The 18,160-nt window shown below is 39.4% G+C and overlaps 1 protein-coding gene across 3 annotated transcripts in view; it reads left to right on the forward strand.

Annotated features, from left to right (window-relative positions):
* Nucleotides 1–18,160, forward strand: part of GC (GC vitamin D binding protein) — a 232,957-nt gene that overhangs the window by 136,635 nt on the left and 78,162 nt on the right. For all 3 annotated transcript variants that reach the window (XM_073600580.1, XM_073600589.1, XM_073600598.1), the window contains 2 exons: nucleotides 2,566–2,695; nucleotides 15,850–16,046. In XM_073600580.1, the coding sequence (XP_073456681.1) occupies nucleotides 2,566–2,695; nucleotides 15,850–16,046 (327 nt within the window). The remainder of the gene's footprint in view (nucleotides 1–2,565; nucleotides 2,696–15,849; nucleotides 16,047–18,160) is intronic.

Below are 18,160 nucleotides of genomic sequence, written 5' to 3' on the forward strand. Positions count from 1 at the left end.
GGGGGGCGAATGCGGGCCAACATTTGGCCCATGTGTACTAGGAATTAGAATGCTCGATTAGGTTTTCTTTTGGAGTAACAGTGTTGGGATACTATCAAGAGGAAAGCCAGTAACCAAAAAAGCTAACTATCTTTATTATCTTATTATTATTATTATAAACAGCTATTATTCCTGAAGCAAGAAACAACTTTTATTATTGCCATAGACATCATCGTCAGAATTTTTGTAGGGGCAGTTTCTGGAAGTGCACTATTGTGTTGATGGGGGAATCTCTCCCGCTGCACTATTGTATTCTGACAGTGGGAGGTTTCCCTGCCATTACAATACAATAATCACTTCCAGCAGTTAAAGCCGCCAGCAGTGATTGAATGGAAAAACCCAACAAGCTGGTTGTATTGTCCATAGATAGATCGACTTCAGTACAACCAGCCTGCCCATACATGGATCGAAATTCAGCCAGTTCCTGCTGAACCAGACACAGTTCAATCTGTCTATTGAAGGCCAGTCTATTTACTGCCTTACATTCCAAGAGCCTCCCCAGACTCTTTTTGTAGGGAAAGGGCTTCTGGGTGACGTATTTCTGCAGGCAGACCTATGACAATGGCAAATGAGCTTACAGAAACTGTCCCTGCAAGAAGTCTGATGATGTCTATGAGAATAATAAAAGCTGTTTCTAGCTTCAGGAATAAAAGCTTTTTTTTATAATAATAAGAAGATAATAATCTTTTTTGGTGTTTGGCTTTTCTCTTGATAGTATCCCAACACTGTTACTCCAAAGGAAAACCTAAAACAACTATAATAAAGCAACAAAAGTAGCAAATCCTTCAGCAAAAGCGTACAGTGCCTTGAAAAAGTATTCATACTCCTTGGCATTTTCCACATTTTGTCATGTTACAACCAAAAACATAAATGTATTGTATTGGGATTTTGTGTGATAAACCAACATAAAGTGGTACATAATTGTGTAGTGGAAGGAAAATGGTTTTAATTTTTTTTTACAATTTTTTTTTTTTTACAAATAAATATCTGAAATGTGTAGCGTGCATTTGTATTCAGCTCCCCAGAGTCAATACTTTGTAGAACCACATTTCACTGCAATTACAGCTGCAAGTCTTTTTGGGTATGTCTCTACCAGCTTTGCACATCTAGAGTGAAATTTTTGCCCATTCTTTTTTGCAAAATAGCTCAAGCTCTGTCAGGTTGGATAAAGAGCATCTCGCCTTTAGGACAAAAAGTTAACCTTTGCTCTCATCTGACAAGAGCACTTTCTTCCACATGTTTGCTGTGTCCCCCACACAGCTTCTCGCAAACTGGACTTCTTATGGCTTTCTTTCAACAATGGCTATATTCTTGCCACTCTTCCATAAAGGCCAGATTTGTGGAGTGCACGACTAATAGTTGTCCTGTGGACAGATTCTCCCACCTGAGCTGTTGATCTCTGCAGCTCCTCCAGAGTTACCATGGGCCTCTTGGCTGCTTCTCTGATTAATGCTCTCTTGGCCTGTCAGTTTAGGTGGACGGCTATGTCTTGGTAGGTTTGCAGTTGTGTCATACTCCTTCCATTTTCAGATGATGGATTGAACAGTGCTCTGTGAGATGTTCAAAGCTTGAGATATTTTCTTATGACCTAATCCTGCTTTAAACTTCTCCACAACTTCATCCCTGACCTGTCTGGTGTGTTCCTTGGCCTTCGTGATGCTGTTTATTAAATAAGGTTCTCTAACAAACCTCTGAGGGCTTCACAGAACAGCTGTTTTTATACTGAGATTAAATTACACACAGGTGGACTCTATTTACTAATTAGGTGACTTCTGAAGGCAATTGGTTCCACTATATTTTAATTAGGGGTATCAGAGTAAAGGGGGCTGAATACAAATGCACGCCACACTTTTCAGATATTTATTTGTAAAAGAAAATGGAAAACCATTTATCATTTTCCTTCCACTTCACAATTATGTGCCACTTTGTGTTGGTCCATCACATCAAATCCCAACAAAATAAATTTACGTTTTTGGTTGTAACTTGACAAAATGTGGAAAATTTCGAGGGGTGTGAATACTTTTTCAAGGCACTGTACTTTTGTCCTTTAGTATTTGCATGTTGACACATTTCTATTTGAAAGTTCAAATGGATATTGGGTGTAGGAACTCACTGCATTCGATTTTCACACTGCAAACCAAAATGTAAATTGTCAGTGGAGCAGCGTTTAAGCAATTTGTTCATTTCTAGCTGTAATTTTAGACCCAGGACCGACTCCTAGCTATTAAATACAATATGATGGCAATGTCACTGGTTAAAGGAAACTGAAAAGAACAAATTCCTAAAAGGATCTGAACTGGACCTTATAATTGCTAGCTCTATTATTATACCACTGATTCAGCAATTAAAAATAGTCTTTTGGACTTGCAATATTATTTGTATTTTGAAAAGCTTATTTTAATTAGATCTGTAATTTTCCACCAAAAATATTGTGGTTTCTTTTATTTAGCTGATAACAATTCACAAGTACAATAAATACTGTAATCAGAACAAACCTAATTTATTCTCACATTTATTTTTGCTTAGTGCTGCAGTAATGTTCAGCCAAAAGATTCCGTCTGCTGAGTTTAAAGATGTCATGCCAATTGTTGAGCAGGGCACTCAGGTGCTTGCCAAGTGCTGCAGATCTTTTTCGGAAAACTGCATGGAAAATGAGGTAGGAAATTTTATACTGATATGTTTTCTAAAGCTACAGTTTATCTGATCAGTCTCAAGTCCTTTCTGTATACACAGGGAAACTGTATTTAAAGCTTTGCTTAAAAAGAAAAAAAAGCAATCACATTTTTTTATGAATTGGAAAGTGGGGAATGAGTAAAACATTATTTACCTTTTGAAATTACCAAATGATGTGGTGCTTTGCTAATAAACAAATATTATAATAGTGTAGTGTGAATAAAGTGTAGTGTCTGATCATTAAATGTATCAATAGTCAAGACAAAACTAGAATGCATTGAATCAATATAAACCAAGACATTTTCAATATTGTAAAGTGCTCTCAGTGCTGTACCTTGAATCAACAAGTGATTAACTCAAATTTAATTTATATAAAAAAAAGTGCATCTAACTGGTAAATGTGCAATACACCACATGCTAGTGTACATTGCTTTCAAATACAAATACATTGCTTACAAATGTGCAAATAATCCAAAGAGCTATGTGCAAAATAGTCCCAAAATATATGATTATTCAAACAGATACAAGTCCCATAGACAATCTTTAATGTGTGTAAAAATATATGAAGTGGTACTCTTCTTTCTCCATTTTAAAGCTTGATGTCACTCTTTAATAAATGCAAGTAGAGTCCACCACGTGTGAGAAATAAATAAATAGTGCAGATGGCAGCTCACCTCAGAGTTTGATCTATATTCTCATATAGATCAAACATGCTTGTTTGTACGTCTCGTCTTTGCGCTGGCACCTCCGGCAATCTGCCTGTGTATGTCCTCCCTGTTGGTTCCTCTCCAATTGCTCCCATGTTAGATCATATATAGTAAAACAAATCTCTCATAGTGTAAAACCATTGCATATTTTATTGAAATAAAAGTAACACTCACATTTAAGAACAAGATATCCAGCAAAGTTTGTAGGTTGTAACACTTTAAAGACACCTCCGGTCTAGCCGAGACTCGGGGGTTGATGTCATTCAGCTCCTCCCGACGCGTTGCGTCACAAGACACGTGACTTCATCAGGGAAGTCCACACGTCATTGTGCATGCGTGAGCAAGTGTGCATTTCCTATGTGCATGTAAAGGAATATCAATTAGCCTGTGCCTATGCACAGGACACTGTCCAAGAGAGCCATCTTGTCTGTTGGTATGCCCTTCCTTACAAGTCTCTACAATCAAGATCTTCCACTCTCAGCCAACAACTTATTAAAGCCCATTCCAATGCTGAAGCTTCCAAAATTGAGGCAGCATTTGCCTGAAAGAAAGCAGGGATGGAAGTAGAAGCCTCCGAAACCACAGGCAAGAAAGCACTGATGGAAGTAGAGGCAGAAGCAGAAGCTATGCACAAGAAAGCAGAGGTAGAACCCAAAGATTAACACAAGAGAGCAGAGATTGACGTTTTAGAGAAACAATGTGAGTACCCCAGCCATGCCAAGGTTAAATGTGTTAGAGCAAGCTGCCAAAGTGAAGGAGGCAACATCAACAGACGCTTGCTTGTGTGGTATGTATCATATTCCTCACACTCTCTTTGAAAACTTCTGCTCCCAGACACAGCAGCTGTATTCCTCAACCAAGGTTAGTACGCCATGCCCACCACCTCTCTAGACAATCTGCCTACTTATCCCTCAGTACACAAAGCCTTTGCACCATAACAAAATTGTAGACACTGGTATGCAGATAAAAGATAATACATCATACCATGACACTAGTCAATTACCGCTCACTAATTACACTGCTCCACAGCCGCAACCTAGCACAGTAATCAACTTTAAGCTAGTGTCAGGTATGAACGCCTTGCCCCCCAATTTCTGCTCCCAAAGTCGCTCAATCTCAGCACACTGGCCAATGTAACTGACCTTGTTCGATATGCAGCTGCGCACACAAAGTCTGAAAATACAGACATGTCACAGTTCACTAAATACATGACCTGCAAAAAAAACTCACCAAGGCAGGTCTCACTAAGTTTGACAACAAGCCTGAAAACTAGGATGGAAATCTACCTTCAAAGCCACCATCAGTGAATTAAATGTCACAGATACAGAAAAAGTAGATCTGCTTAGCAGGTGGCTAGCTCCAAAGTCTGGTGAATGTATTAAAAATGTATTAAAGGATGCTTTAATTAAAAGGTTGCAAAGCTTCTCAAAAATATCTAACAGAGACCATCTAAATTTTCAAGAACCTTCTCTTGGAGTTCCACTCACCAAAGCTGATGCCCACCTACCCAGTTACCTGGATACTTCTCATGGGGTTAACCCAATAGTCTCCAAATTACCTTATAGTATACATGAAAAATGGGCATCACTTGGATCAAGATACAAGGAAGAAAATAAAGTTTTCTTTCCTTCCTTTTCCTATTCCTGTGAATTCATTAACAGAATTGCAGGTATTAAGAATGATCCAAGTTTCTCTTGGTCCACCTCCTCCAAGGCCTGTAAGCTCACGCATTACACAAAGAGACTGCAAAGGTCCAGTGTCTGTGAAAAGGACTGATATCCTACCTGAGCCTACTTTAGTCCCTGAAAAGACTGGTCAGAAAATGAAAATTGAGAACTTAAATTGAAAATGTCCCATACATAACAAACTACATCCGCCTAGGAAACGTATCAGCTTCTAAAAGAAGACTTTTAAGAAATTCCAGATTTGCTTCATATGCTGTGCATCCAAAGAACACCATGCTGAAGACTGTAATGTTACTATTAAATGCACAGAATGTGACAGTGATGATCACATGCTTCGTCCGTTTCAAGACAATCACATTTTGTTTACAGGTAATCTTAAAGCTAATCCTCCCGAGGCAAAGCAAGGTGAAAAGCAAACACAGAACAGTGCCTCATACAAATCCTGTGGCAAAATATGTTTAGTTTGTGCATCCCCAAGGGCAAATCTGAAAAAAGCTGTACGACTGTATACAATTCAAACATTCAAAGAAACAGGTTTCTTTCAAGATCAAAGCTTTCTGACCTGGTAAACATAACAGGAGATGCCTCACCATACACCCTAGGTACCTGTGCTGGCATCACAGACATTTCAGGAAGGAGAGCCACAGATCTTGTAGTAGCTCCCCTGAATGGCCATGTAAAAATACCATTGCCCACTCTCACTGAGTGCAACCAGATTCCAACCAGCAGAGAGGAGATCCCTACTGCTGCAGCTGCCTCTCACCATTCTCAGTTGAGGGGCATAGCTGACCACATACCAGTTCTTGACAGTAATGCTGATTATTCTCCTGCTTCTTGGGAAGGACATCACAAGGGTACAGAAGGCTTGCCAACAAATCAACTGCTACACAATGCACCATATGCCTAATGCATGGACTTAGGCTGGGTCATCATAGCCAACATCTGTTTGGGTACTGTCAGGAAGTTTTTCACAGTTTCTTCTGTGAGCACCCATGCAATCCGATTCTGGTGCGGCCAAAAAAAAGGGTCCTGTGTGATTTTGGTGCAATTTGAGCCACACAGAATAATGTAAGTAAAAAGTGCAGCACTAATGGGAATAATTAAATATAACTAGTATGATCGGTGTGTCAAAAACACTATATGCAACGTGAAAAGTGCATCTGAATAATGCAATATGTATGCAATTAAATGGGAACATTCAAATCGGCACAAAAGTCCATCCGTGCTGAACACAATTCAATGAGTGATACAAAGAGCAACCAAATCATTGAGATAATTAGGTGCTGATAATCAGTCTAAAATAGGTGCAACAAAAAATATAAGAAATCCAAGTCCGCCAAAGTCTGTATGGATGTCCGTAATGTGAACCAGACTGGTGGAAACAAAAACTGTAGATCCAAATCTATGTCAGGGAAGAAGATTGAAGAGCAGTGAGCTGATATTGAATCCCCAGGAAAGTGTATCCTCCACCAGGGAAGAGGGGTAGGTACTCTTACCGGAAACTGTGGACCCATGTGCCAGCGGCAGTGAGTCAATTAAGCTTGGAAATGGAACCGAAACTCTGCTAGAGGTCACCGGCAATCCTGGCGTTACACACAGCAAATCCCATCCAGCCGATGATCAAACATGAGGATCATAAAAGAAAATACGCCTCCACATGGTGTAGGTCAAATGACGGATATTTATTTAAAAAAAGTACAAACATTAATATGGATGTGTACAATTAAAATGTGATCACAATTAGAACTGCAATGTATGGAGCTGGCTAGCAGAAACTGACGTGTTTCGTCCTAATGGACTTCAACTGGGGTATTAGCCTGCTCCTCCACATTGCACATATGAATACAAATACTGAATAATTGGTGAACCAATAAAAAACAGAAGCAGCATGACTTCGTTCGCAGCACTGAAAGCCATCACTCATGGTATTTATATGTGCAGAACGGAGTCATGCCGCTTCTGTTTTTTATTGGTTCACGCTTGAATTCTGGTCTAGAGTTTTCTGGCTTTTGTTAACCCTTTTCCACGTACCCATCCGCAAGGATGCCAAACTAGCATTGCTCCATTTTCTGATCCCGGGCCTCTTTTCCTACCAGCAGAAATTAGCCACCTACCTATTTATAGCTGCTAAACATACAATAGCGATGGCCTGGAAAAAAACGGCTCTTTCTCAGTGATGAAGAGCACCTTGATGACCCTCATGATCCACGAAAAAATGTCAAGTATCCTCAATGATACTCATGCTAAATTCCTTAAAGTATGGACTCCATGGTGGTCTTACGCCCTTTCAACCTTGCGCCTCAACACCCAGCCTGCTGGAACTCCCCTTCCTATGCTCCTCTCCTTTGCTCTACCTTCTCTCACTACCCCCTTCTCTATTCTGGACTGCCTGTCCGCCACTGTGTTCTTCTTTCCCTCTTTTTGCCTCCTGCTTTATTAACAATCCCCCCCCCCCCCCCTCTTATTTTTGTTTTCTTTTGGTTACCCTACTTTTGCCAGACGTGTATGCTTCCCTTGCTTACTTTAGCTCCTGAAACCTATGGCTCAGGCACTATGCATTGTTACCCGACCTGGGTCAGTGGATCATTGTTCATTAACAGTCTGTACTCTATGGCACATCTCTTTCAGTGTTTTTAAGAAAATTCTACATTGTGTCCAATGTTCATACTCCCTGCATGGGAATTTTAGATCTGTTCTTTCTTTATTTACAAGACACTTTTTCAGGTACAATTACTGTATTTTCTATTAGCATATAAAGGACATAAATCAAAACTCCAGGCAATTTTTTGTTTAAATCTGCAGTGTAAATAAGGTTAAGTAACATGAGGTGTATGCCACTTTAGGTATCGTTGTACTTTTGCTTATGCTTTGCTTTTGCAATACTTCTCGCCCTGCTGTCGCTCTCATACATGAAAGCCGCAGTGTTGTTTGTTCATCCCTCTCCCCTCTTGCCAATTCAGAGTCTTCTGTCCTGCTGCTATACCTGCACAACAGGTGGGGAACTTATTCAGAAAGCCACATTTCTTTACAAGTATGCATACTGCACTATTTTTAATTTGTGTAAGAATTTGCTCCCAAAGCTTGTGTAACCTGCACTTATTTTTTTATTTCGTTACAGTGCCATGATTTCTTCAGTTCAGTGTGCTCAGTGGCATCCTATAATATGTAATCTGCCAGGCTCTTTTGAGAGATCCAGAGGGCCGTGTCAGGGATGCATTATGGCTAGCCTTGGTGTTTGTTGGTTAGGCAACTACTGATGAGCTTGCTGTCAGTGGATTGAGCCTAACTGCAACAAAACTCCTGGGCAACTTGCTGTAAAAGTATTTGCCTAAAGGTTGTTACCTGTGTCTGTTGGGTTCCTGCCTAAGGGTCTTGGCCCTTTCAGCCTACCGTGTGCTACTGGATGTTACTTATTACTTAAAGTAGAACTAAACTCATTGATTTACCCATTTCTAAAACCAGTTACACTTAAGCCATTCCATGAATGATAACCATGACAGTTGCTTTTTCTCTCAAATGAAATGTCAAGCCATCAAATCACTGGTGTCTTAACTGAGAACATGTGTAGCACCATGGCAACTGCAGATCAAACAGTGGCTAAGATGGCAGTTTAATTGTCGCTAAAGGATAGGAGAGTTTAGTACCGCTTTAAAGATGGACCTCACCCATGATCATAAGTTTGCCTTAAGGATTTATAGGGGACTAGGGATGAGCTTCGTGTTCGAGTCGAACCCATGTTCGACTCGAACATCGGCTGTTCGATCGTTCATCGAATTGCGAACGATATGGGCCGTTCGCGCCAAATTCGTGTGGCGCGTTACGGCCCATAATTCACTGCGGCATCGCAGTGCATTGCTGGCTGATGATTGGCCAAGCATGCACTATGACCCGCATGCTTAGCCAATCACAGCGCCGCCTGAACAGAGAGCCATAATTGGCCAAAGCCAAGGAGGCTTTGGCCAATTATGGCTCAGGGGATTTAGTACACGCCCCACACTATATAAGGCCGCCTGCACGGCGGCCCTGTGTAGTGTGTGTTCCGGCGCTCATTGAGAGAGAGAGAGAGACAGACAGTGACATTTGATTTGAGTTAGATAGATTAGGCAGAACAGTCAGTCAGTTAGCTGCACTTACAGTGTATTGTGTATATATATATGCATCCCAGGTGTTGCATATATATATATATATACACTGTATTCAGTTTAGCTAGATCCGTTCTTGTTATCTTCCTACTGACAGGCAGGCTTGTCTTGTTACAGTATTTACAGCTACCTGAAGAAAATTACTGGTGTTCCTTTGATCCTATTAGTACCACAGTCAGGCAGCTAGACTATTTACAGTTAGTGCAGTGCGTCCTGCTCACAGTGTTCAGCTAGATCCATTCCTGTTATCTTCTTACTGACAGGCAGGCTTGTCTTGTTACAGTATATACAGCTACCTGAAGAAAATTACTGGTGTTCTGTTGATCCTATTAGTACCACAGTCAGGCAGCTAGACTATTTACAGTTAGTGCAGTGCGTCCTGCTCACAGTGTTCAGCTAAACCTACAAGTTAGTGTGGTGCGTCCACCTCACAGTGTTCAGCTAGATCCGTTCCTGTTATCTTCTTACTGACAGGCAGGCTTGTCTTGTTACAGTATATACAGCTACCTGAAGAAAATTACTGGTGTTCTTTTGATCCTATTAGTACCACAGTCAGGCAGCTAGACTATTTACAGTTAGTGCAGTGCGTCCTGCTCACAGTGTTCAGCTAAACCTACAAGTTAGTGGGGTGCGTCCTGCTCACAGTGTTCAGCTAAACCTACAAGTTAGTGTGGTGCGTCCACCTCACAGTGTTCAGCTAAACCTACAAGTTAGTGCAGTGTGTCCTGCTCACAGTGTTCAGCTAGATCCGTTCCTGTTATCTTCCTACTGACAGGCAGGCTTGTCTTGTTACAGTATATACAGCTACCTGAAGAAAATTACTGGTGTTCTTTTGATCCTATTAGTACCACAGTCAGGCAGCTAGACTATTTACAGTTAGTGCAGTGCGTCCTGCTCACAGTGTTCAGCTAAACCTACAAAAGTTAGTGGTGTGCGTCCTGCTCAGTGTTCAGCTAAACCTTCAAGTTAGTGCGGTGCGTCCTGCTCACAGTGTTCAGCTAGATCCGTTCCTGTTATCTTCTTACTGACAGGCAGGATTGTCTTGTTACAGTATATACAGCTACCTGAAGAAAATTACTGGTGTTCTTTTGATCCTATTAGTACCACAGTCAGGCAGCTAGACTATTTACAGTTAGTGCAGTGCGTCCTGCTCACAGTGTTCAGCTAAACCTACAAAAGTTAGTGGGGTGCGTCCTGCTCAGTGTTCAGCTAAACCTTCAAGTTAGTGCGGTGCGTCCTGCTCACAGTGTTCAGCTAAACCTACAAGTTAGTGCAGTGCGTCCTGCTCAGTGTTCAGCTAAACCTTCAAGTTAGTGCGGTGCGTCCTGCTCACAGTGTTCAGCTAAACCTACAAGTTAGTGCAGTGCGTCCTGCTCACAGTGTTCAGCTAGATCCGTTCCTGTTATCTTCTTACTGACAGGCAGGCTTGTCTTGTTACAGTATATACAGCTACCTGAAGAAAATTACTGGTGTTCTTTTGATCCTATTAGTACCACAGTCAGGCAGCTAGACTATTTACAGTTAGTGCAGTGCATCCTGCTCACAGTGTTCAGCTAAACCTACAAGTTAGTGGGGTGCCCCCTGCTCACAGTATTCAGCTAAACCTACAAGTTAGTGTGGTGCATCCACCTCACAGTGTTCAGCTAGATCCGTTCCTGTTATCTTCTTACTGACAGGCAGGCTTGTCTTGTTACAGTATATACAGCTACCTTAAGAAAATTACTGGTGTTCTTTTGACCCTATTAGTACCACAGTCAGGCAGCTAGACTATTTACAGTTAGTTCAACAGGGGCATGTAATTACAATTCTTGATCTAATATTTCACAGCAGGGCCCTGTGAGGGCTTACAGTGTTGTGGCCACAACAACACCTAAGGGCCAAATTTATGCTGAGTAAATAGGGCAGGCCCCTACTTTCAAACATCTAACTTACAAACGACTCCTACTTGCAAACGGAAGGAGACAACAGGAAGTGAGATGAAATCTACCCCTAGGAAGGGAAATTCTCTCCTGTAAGAGTTAATATGGGAAAAACATTTCTCCTTTCCACTGATGCTTTCCAATCCTTGTTCCACAAAAAAACCCACATTTTCAAAAAACATTTGTCATTGGGACAAAAAGTGAGGTGAAATCTTCTAAAGAGGAGGAAAGACAGCAAAAGAAATGCCACAGGGGTGATAACCCTTCCCTATGTTTTCCAAAAAGCTTAAAAAAGATTTTTTGGCTGGAGCTAAACACGTTAAAAATGTACCCGTTCAAAATGACAAACAGATTCTACTTAACAACAAACCTACAGTCCCTGTCTTGTTTGCACCGCCTGTATACTGCTGTTCAGAGTATATAGAGCCTTGTGGCCCCACACCTTTCCTTATTTTAATTTGGGTGCGGGGTTCCCCTTAATATCCATACAAGACCCAAAGGGCCTGGTAATGGACTGGGGGGTACCCATGCCGTTTGTCTCACTGATTTTCATCCATATTGCCAGGACCCGACATTACATTAAACCCGCAAGCAGTTTTAAATGAGATTACGATGAGGTACGATATTTAAAGGAATATTTAACTTTTTTTTTTTACTTTAACCATCATTAAAATCACTGCTCCCGAAAAAACGGCCGTTTTTAAAAGTTTTTTTTGCATTGATACATGTCCCCTGGGGTAGGACCCGGGTCCCCAAATCCTTTTTAGGACAATACCATGCAAATTAGCCTTTAAAATGAGCACTTTTGATTTAGAACGTTCGAGTCCCATAGACGTCAATGGGGTTCTAATGTTCGTGCGAATTTTCGGTCCGTTCGCAGGTTCTGGTGCGAACCGAACCGGGGGGGTGTTCGGCTCATCCCTATAGGGGACAATGAACCTCCACTAGCTAGAGGAGCAGTCTTACCTGGTACAGAGAAATCCCAGGAAGTTTTGTTGTAATGGATGCCACCTCTGTTTGCTATGGACAGGTGAAGTCTGGCCTCCATGTAGGGACTGCTTTGGGTATTTCAGCCCTCGCTAACCTCGTTCTGTTTGGAATAAATCTTTAAAACAACATTCAAGGACTTTTGGACTGCCTTTATTGCAAAAGGTACAACAACTGTACTATGTCTGGGAACAAGGTTTTCTCAACTGTATGTCCCAAATGAATTACACAAGGCCCAATAGGGTGGAGGCAATGCCAGAGAGATTTACTAGGGTCCCATACTCCCACCCTGTGGAGGCTCAGCCTTCAGATACCACACAGGTGAATGCTATTTTAGTAGCCTGTTGAACATTCAAAGGCCTCGTGGACCTTGGGTGTTTAGTCCCCTGTGCATGAGATTCTGGCATTTTTGTGTGGTCAGAAGGCAAAGGCCCACCATACAACACTCTGTTAAACTCTAAGAGAGCAGAAAGCTGCTGTGGCTGGAGGGTGCTCTAAAATTGGAAACAATTCTAATAAAACTTCTTTATCTACCGAAGCTGAAAACAAATATTTACAGAAATTAAAGTAATACAGAACAGGTTGCCATCTATAATATAGCCGATTCACCTCATAAACATTATATCTTTTTTCACAGGAAAGGCTGTATTTCAGTACATTATATTACTGGATATTTGTTTACTGGATTTTTTCATTGACATCTTAAATTGTATTAAATATTCCAGAATTACACATTGTTCCATTGTATTTGTGTTCTTTCGCATTTTAGCAAATTGATTTGTAAAAAGACAATGAAAGATAATATTTTGATGTGGACAATGTGAACTAATAAGATATAATATTAAGCATATGCTATTCAGAACACAATGGCAGATTATTAAAAATTAAAAATGTAAGACGACTAGTTATTTGTTCACTGCTTGTTATCATAAACATCCTCAGTTATCTTAAATATTCCAGAATTATAGGTTGTTCCATTTAACCTGTGCTCAATTGCATTTCAGCAAATTGATTTGTAAAAAGGGAAATATCTTTGTAGATAATGTGAACTAATAAGTTAGAAATTAGGCATCTGTTATTCAGAACACAATGACAGGTTAATAAATGTGAAAAAGAGAACAAATACAAGACAATAGTCCCAGCTACTACAATAAAATATGAAAATTACTTTTATGTAATGTTTTTAGACATTAGCTTATGTGGAAAAAATACAACATTACAGTAAACCACACAATGCAAGACAAATAATTCAGGAACAGACACCATGTACTGCTTGCTATTTTTATTACATTTAAAATGTTTATGTAAAAAAAAAAAACATTAGAGATAATATTAAAGGCAAATATACCATTAAAGGTTCATGCAGAAAAGGGACAATACAAACCTTAGATGGGTATGAACATCTGGACTTTTATAAAGACAACTAGAAGTACTCCCAAAAATTTTTTGTTTGTTTGTTTTTTATAGCATCCCATAAATTAACAGTGCGGAGCAGTAAAACAGCTAATGGTCCTTAATAAAAAAAAAAATTGTGATTTACGCAATATAAGCAAATTTCAATTACACATATTTTTAACCTAAACTCCAGGCAGATGTAGAGTAAACACAAATGCCATTTTTTAATCATCTATACATCATTTTAAATGTATTTTTTAAATGCAAGCAGTGTATGCCCTTTAATGTGCCCTGGTATCAGCCTCTTGTATTCCATCTATATCATACAGTGCCTGATTAAACTCCATCGAAGTTCTTAAGCAGTCAAAATGTTAGGGCCCTGCTCACAGGCTTTCTTTTAGGCCTCTCATGCGCACGCTAGTGGGATAACATTGAGCTAAGTAGTGTGCACGTCAGCCGCTAGATGGAGATGACCATCACTACTGTACATTACACAAACGCAGGTTGCGCCAACATTTTTTACAAACTGACAGCTGAAAGAAGATGTGCTTTTAAGGGACAAACTGTAATGTGAACCTGATGTCTATTGTTTATTAGACATGTGCACAACCAAAAAAATTCGTTTATTTTCGTTTTCGTTTCATTAGTTTATTATTTTTTTCGTTTTTCGGGTCATTCGTTATGATCGCGATTCGTAAATTCGTTCATTCGTAAATTCGTAAATGCGTTCATTCGTACATTCGTTCATTCGTAATTCGAACATTCGTTCATTCGTACATTCGTTCATTCGTACATTCGTACATTTTTACATTTGTACATTCGTAAATTCATACATTCGTAAAATCGTACATTTGTAAATTAGAAAATTCGGAAATTTGTAAATTCGAAGTTTGAAAATCCAAAAACCCGAAAATTCAAAAATCTGAAATAGTAACTAACTATTAAATTATAAGTATTGTATTTTCCTTTCAAACTTGACTGTCAGTGAACGTAACAAATACAAATTTAACCGAAGTTACGAATTATCCAAAACGAATGCTGCATCTACACAAATGGAACGGAACAAATTAATAATAAATAATAATAATAAAACGTTGTTATTATTATTATTGTTAGTTATTATTATTAATTCATTACGTTCCATTCCGTTTTTTCGGATCATTCATAACTTCGGATAAATTTGTACGTGTTACGTTCACTAACAGCCAAATTTAAAAGGAAATTACAATATCTATAAATTAAAAGTTACTAGTAATTACTAATAGTTAAGTTATTATTAGTTAACTATTATTTCAGATTTCCGAATTTTCGAATTTACAAATTTACGAATTCACTAATTTACTAATGTACGAATGTACGAATGTAAATTGCGAATGTACGAATGTTCGAATGCCCGAATTTACGAATGTCCAATTTTATCGAATTTACGAATATTCGGAAAAAATTCGTTAAACGGGTTTTCGTTATTTCGGATATTCCCGAATTAACGAATTTGTCGAAATTCGTTAAAAAACGAATTCGGAACGAAACGAATTGCACATGCCTATTGTTTATGTACTTTAGGTTGCTATTGGGTACATTACAATAATGCAGTATTTTCTCTATAGAGTCTTTAATGTAAAGTTTTAATTTCTTTGAGTTAATTCATTTTTTCGATCATTTGTAAACAATTTAAGAAAGTTTCACTGTAATTTTCTTTCAAGTTTAAATCAATATTTATTATTAAATTAATATGTTGATCCATTGTTGCGGGACCCTTAAATGGTGTGGGTCCCATAGGTCGGTGCATAAACTGCCTATTTGGTAATCCAGCACTGATAACAGGGTTCTGACAGTCAAGGAGCTGATCATTTGTGCTGGAGTGATCTTGTGCAAACAAGGGAGCTGCTCATACCGTAGGTGGAGAGAGCAGACTGACCGAGAGAAATGAGCTCACACTGTCTACGTTTGGGTCCATGCACCTGCTCATACAGACCTGTCAAATTCTGACATACGGATGTGTCTGTAGGTTGCCTGCATGCAGCTCGGGGTGGATGCAGATGCAACAAAAAATGGTTCATGCATGCAGGACGGGTGCCAGAGCCCATCTGAAAGATCCCTAAATGTTACTTAACTGCAGCAGGAAAAAATCAGGTCTCCCACCCCATCAGAAAGGACTGTGATGTGTGGCTGTGCTGTGCAAATGTCAGGACTGGATAGACAAAAATACAAGTCCTTGAGAAGGGAAAACATATATGTATTTCATCTGTGTATTCAGCTGTTTGCCTGAAGTACTGTTTTAACTAGGTGTTCATCTTTGCAGATGTCTGTGCACATCAAACAAGTATGTAAGAAGCTATCAAGAGACACCAGAGTTACTGAATGCTGTAAAAAAGCACCAATAGATACTCTGCATTGCTTACATTCCATGAGTGCTGCTGAGTCTATCAAGCTTCCAAAGCTTCAGTTGCCACCTGCTGACCAACTATGTAAAAAAGGCAAGAATCAAGAGCTTGAAAAGTAAGCAGACATCTGTACTATACAATTAAGGCCATATTATCCTTTCTAATAGGTTGGTTGTATATTTTGAAGACAGAGCAATCTAAGAGTAGCAATCCTATACTTACATAGGACCTGGGGGTCCTAGTAGATGATAGGCTCAGCAATGACATGCAATGCCAAGCTGCTACTAACAAAGCGAACAGAATATTGTCATGCATTAAAAAGGGGATTAATTCCAGAGATAAAACAATAATCCTCCCGCTCTACAAGACTCTGGTCCGGCCGCACCTGGAATATGCTGTCCAGTTCTGGGCACCAGTCCTCAGGAAGGATGTACTGGAAATGGAGCGAGTACAAAGAAGGGCAACAAAGCTAATAAAGGGTCTGGAGGATATTAGTTAGGAAGAAAGGTTGCGAGCACTGAACTTATTCTCTCTGGAGAAGAGACACTTGAGAGGGGATATGATTTCAATTTATAAATACCGTACTGGTGACCCCACAATAGGGATAAAACTTTTTTGTGGAAGGGAGTTTAACAAGACTCATGGCCACTCATTAAAATTAGAAGAAAAGAGGTTTAACCTTAAACTACGTAGAGGGTTCTTTACTGTAAGAGCGGCAAGGATGTGGCATTCCCTTCCACAAGCAGTGGTCTCAACGGGGAGCATCGATAGTTTCAAAAAACTATTAGATAAGCACCTGAACGACCACAACATACAGGGATATACAATGTAATACTGACGTATAATCACACACATAGGTTGGACTTGATGGACTTGTGTCTTTTTTCAACCTAACCTACTATGTAACTATGTAACTTTGTACATTTTTCTTTAGGGTGTCATATAAATCAGAATTATGTTTTAACATGTGAGCACTTTATCCTGTAGTATAAGGAGGCAGCAAATGGTGCAAGAACTGGTAGAATGTGAGACATTAAATAATCAAGCTATAACTTCAGACCAATTAAAGAACAAACAACTGCTTTAGAATGGGAGCTTTTTTATCTGTTTCAGATCTGCTTAGCTAATGAAAAGAAATGGACAAACATAATAACAATTATGTACTAATGCACATGGCCAATAAGCAGGGTAAGGCTCTATTCACCCTAACGCATTTTTGATGCATTTTGCATTTTGCAGAAATGCATGGGAATTTTTTAACATGGGTTCCTATGGAACATGTTCACATCAATGCATTTTTGTACCTCTGCGTTTTTGGAAAGGGTCGGGGACTTTTTTTCATGCAAAATGCAACGTTTTGCATGTAATAGAATTCAATGGACCAGCATCAAAAACGCAAGTACAGCGTTTTTGCAATGTTTTTACAGCGTTTTTGATGCGTTTTGTGTTTTTGGCTTTTTTTTTTTTTTTTTTTAGACTGTATACAGTCTAAAAAATCTGTAAAAAAAAAAACACGCAAAACGCCACAAAAACGCTGCAAAAACGCTGTAAAAACACTGCTCAAAAACGCGGCAAGCACCACAAAAAACACTGCAGAAACGCTAAAAAGCAACATGCATAGATGTGAATCGAGCCTCATAGAATTCAATGGACCAGCATCAAAATGCAAATACAACATTTTTAGAGCGTTTTTACAGCGTTTTGCAGTGTTTTTGCCGCGTTTTGCGTTTTTTGCGTTTTTTTTTTTTTTTTTTACACTGTATACAGTATAAAAAAAACTGTAAAAAAATGTTTTTAAAAACGCAAAACGTGGCAAAAACGCTGTTCAAAAACGCAGCAAGCACCGCAAAAAACACTGCAGAAACGCTCAAAAGCAACATGCATAGGTGTGAATCAAGCCTTAGGCCTGATTCACACTAAGGCTCGATTCACATCTATGCATGTTGCTTTCGAGCGTTTCTGCAGTGTTTTTTGTGGTGCTTGCCGCATTTTTGAGCAGCGTTTTTGCATCGTTTTTGCCGCATTTTGCGTTTTTTTTACAGTTTTTTTTATACTGTATACAGTCTAAACGCGTTAGTGTGAATGGAGCCTCAGGCTCGATTCACATCTATGCATGTTGCTTTTGAGCGTTTCTGGAGGTTTTTTTTGTGATGCTTGCCACATTTTTGAGCAGCGTTTTTGCCGCGTTTTGCGCTTTTTTTTTTTTTTTTTTACAGTTTTTTTTAGACT

Source organism: Aquarana catesbeiana, linkage group LG01 (genome assembly GCF_042186555.1).
Source record: "Aquarana catesbeiana isolate 2022-GZ linkage group LG01, ASM4218655v1, whole genome shotgun sequence".
Classification (NCBI taxonomy): domain Eukaryota; kingdom Metazoa; phylum Chordata; class Amphibia; order Anura; family Ranidae; genus Aquarana; species Aquarana catesbeiana.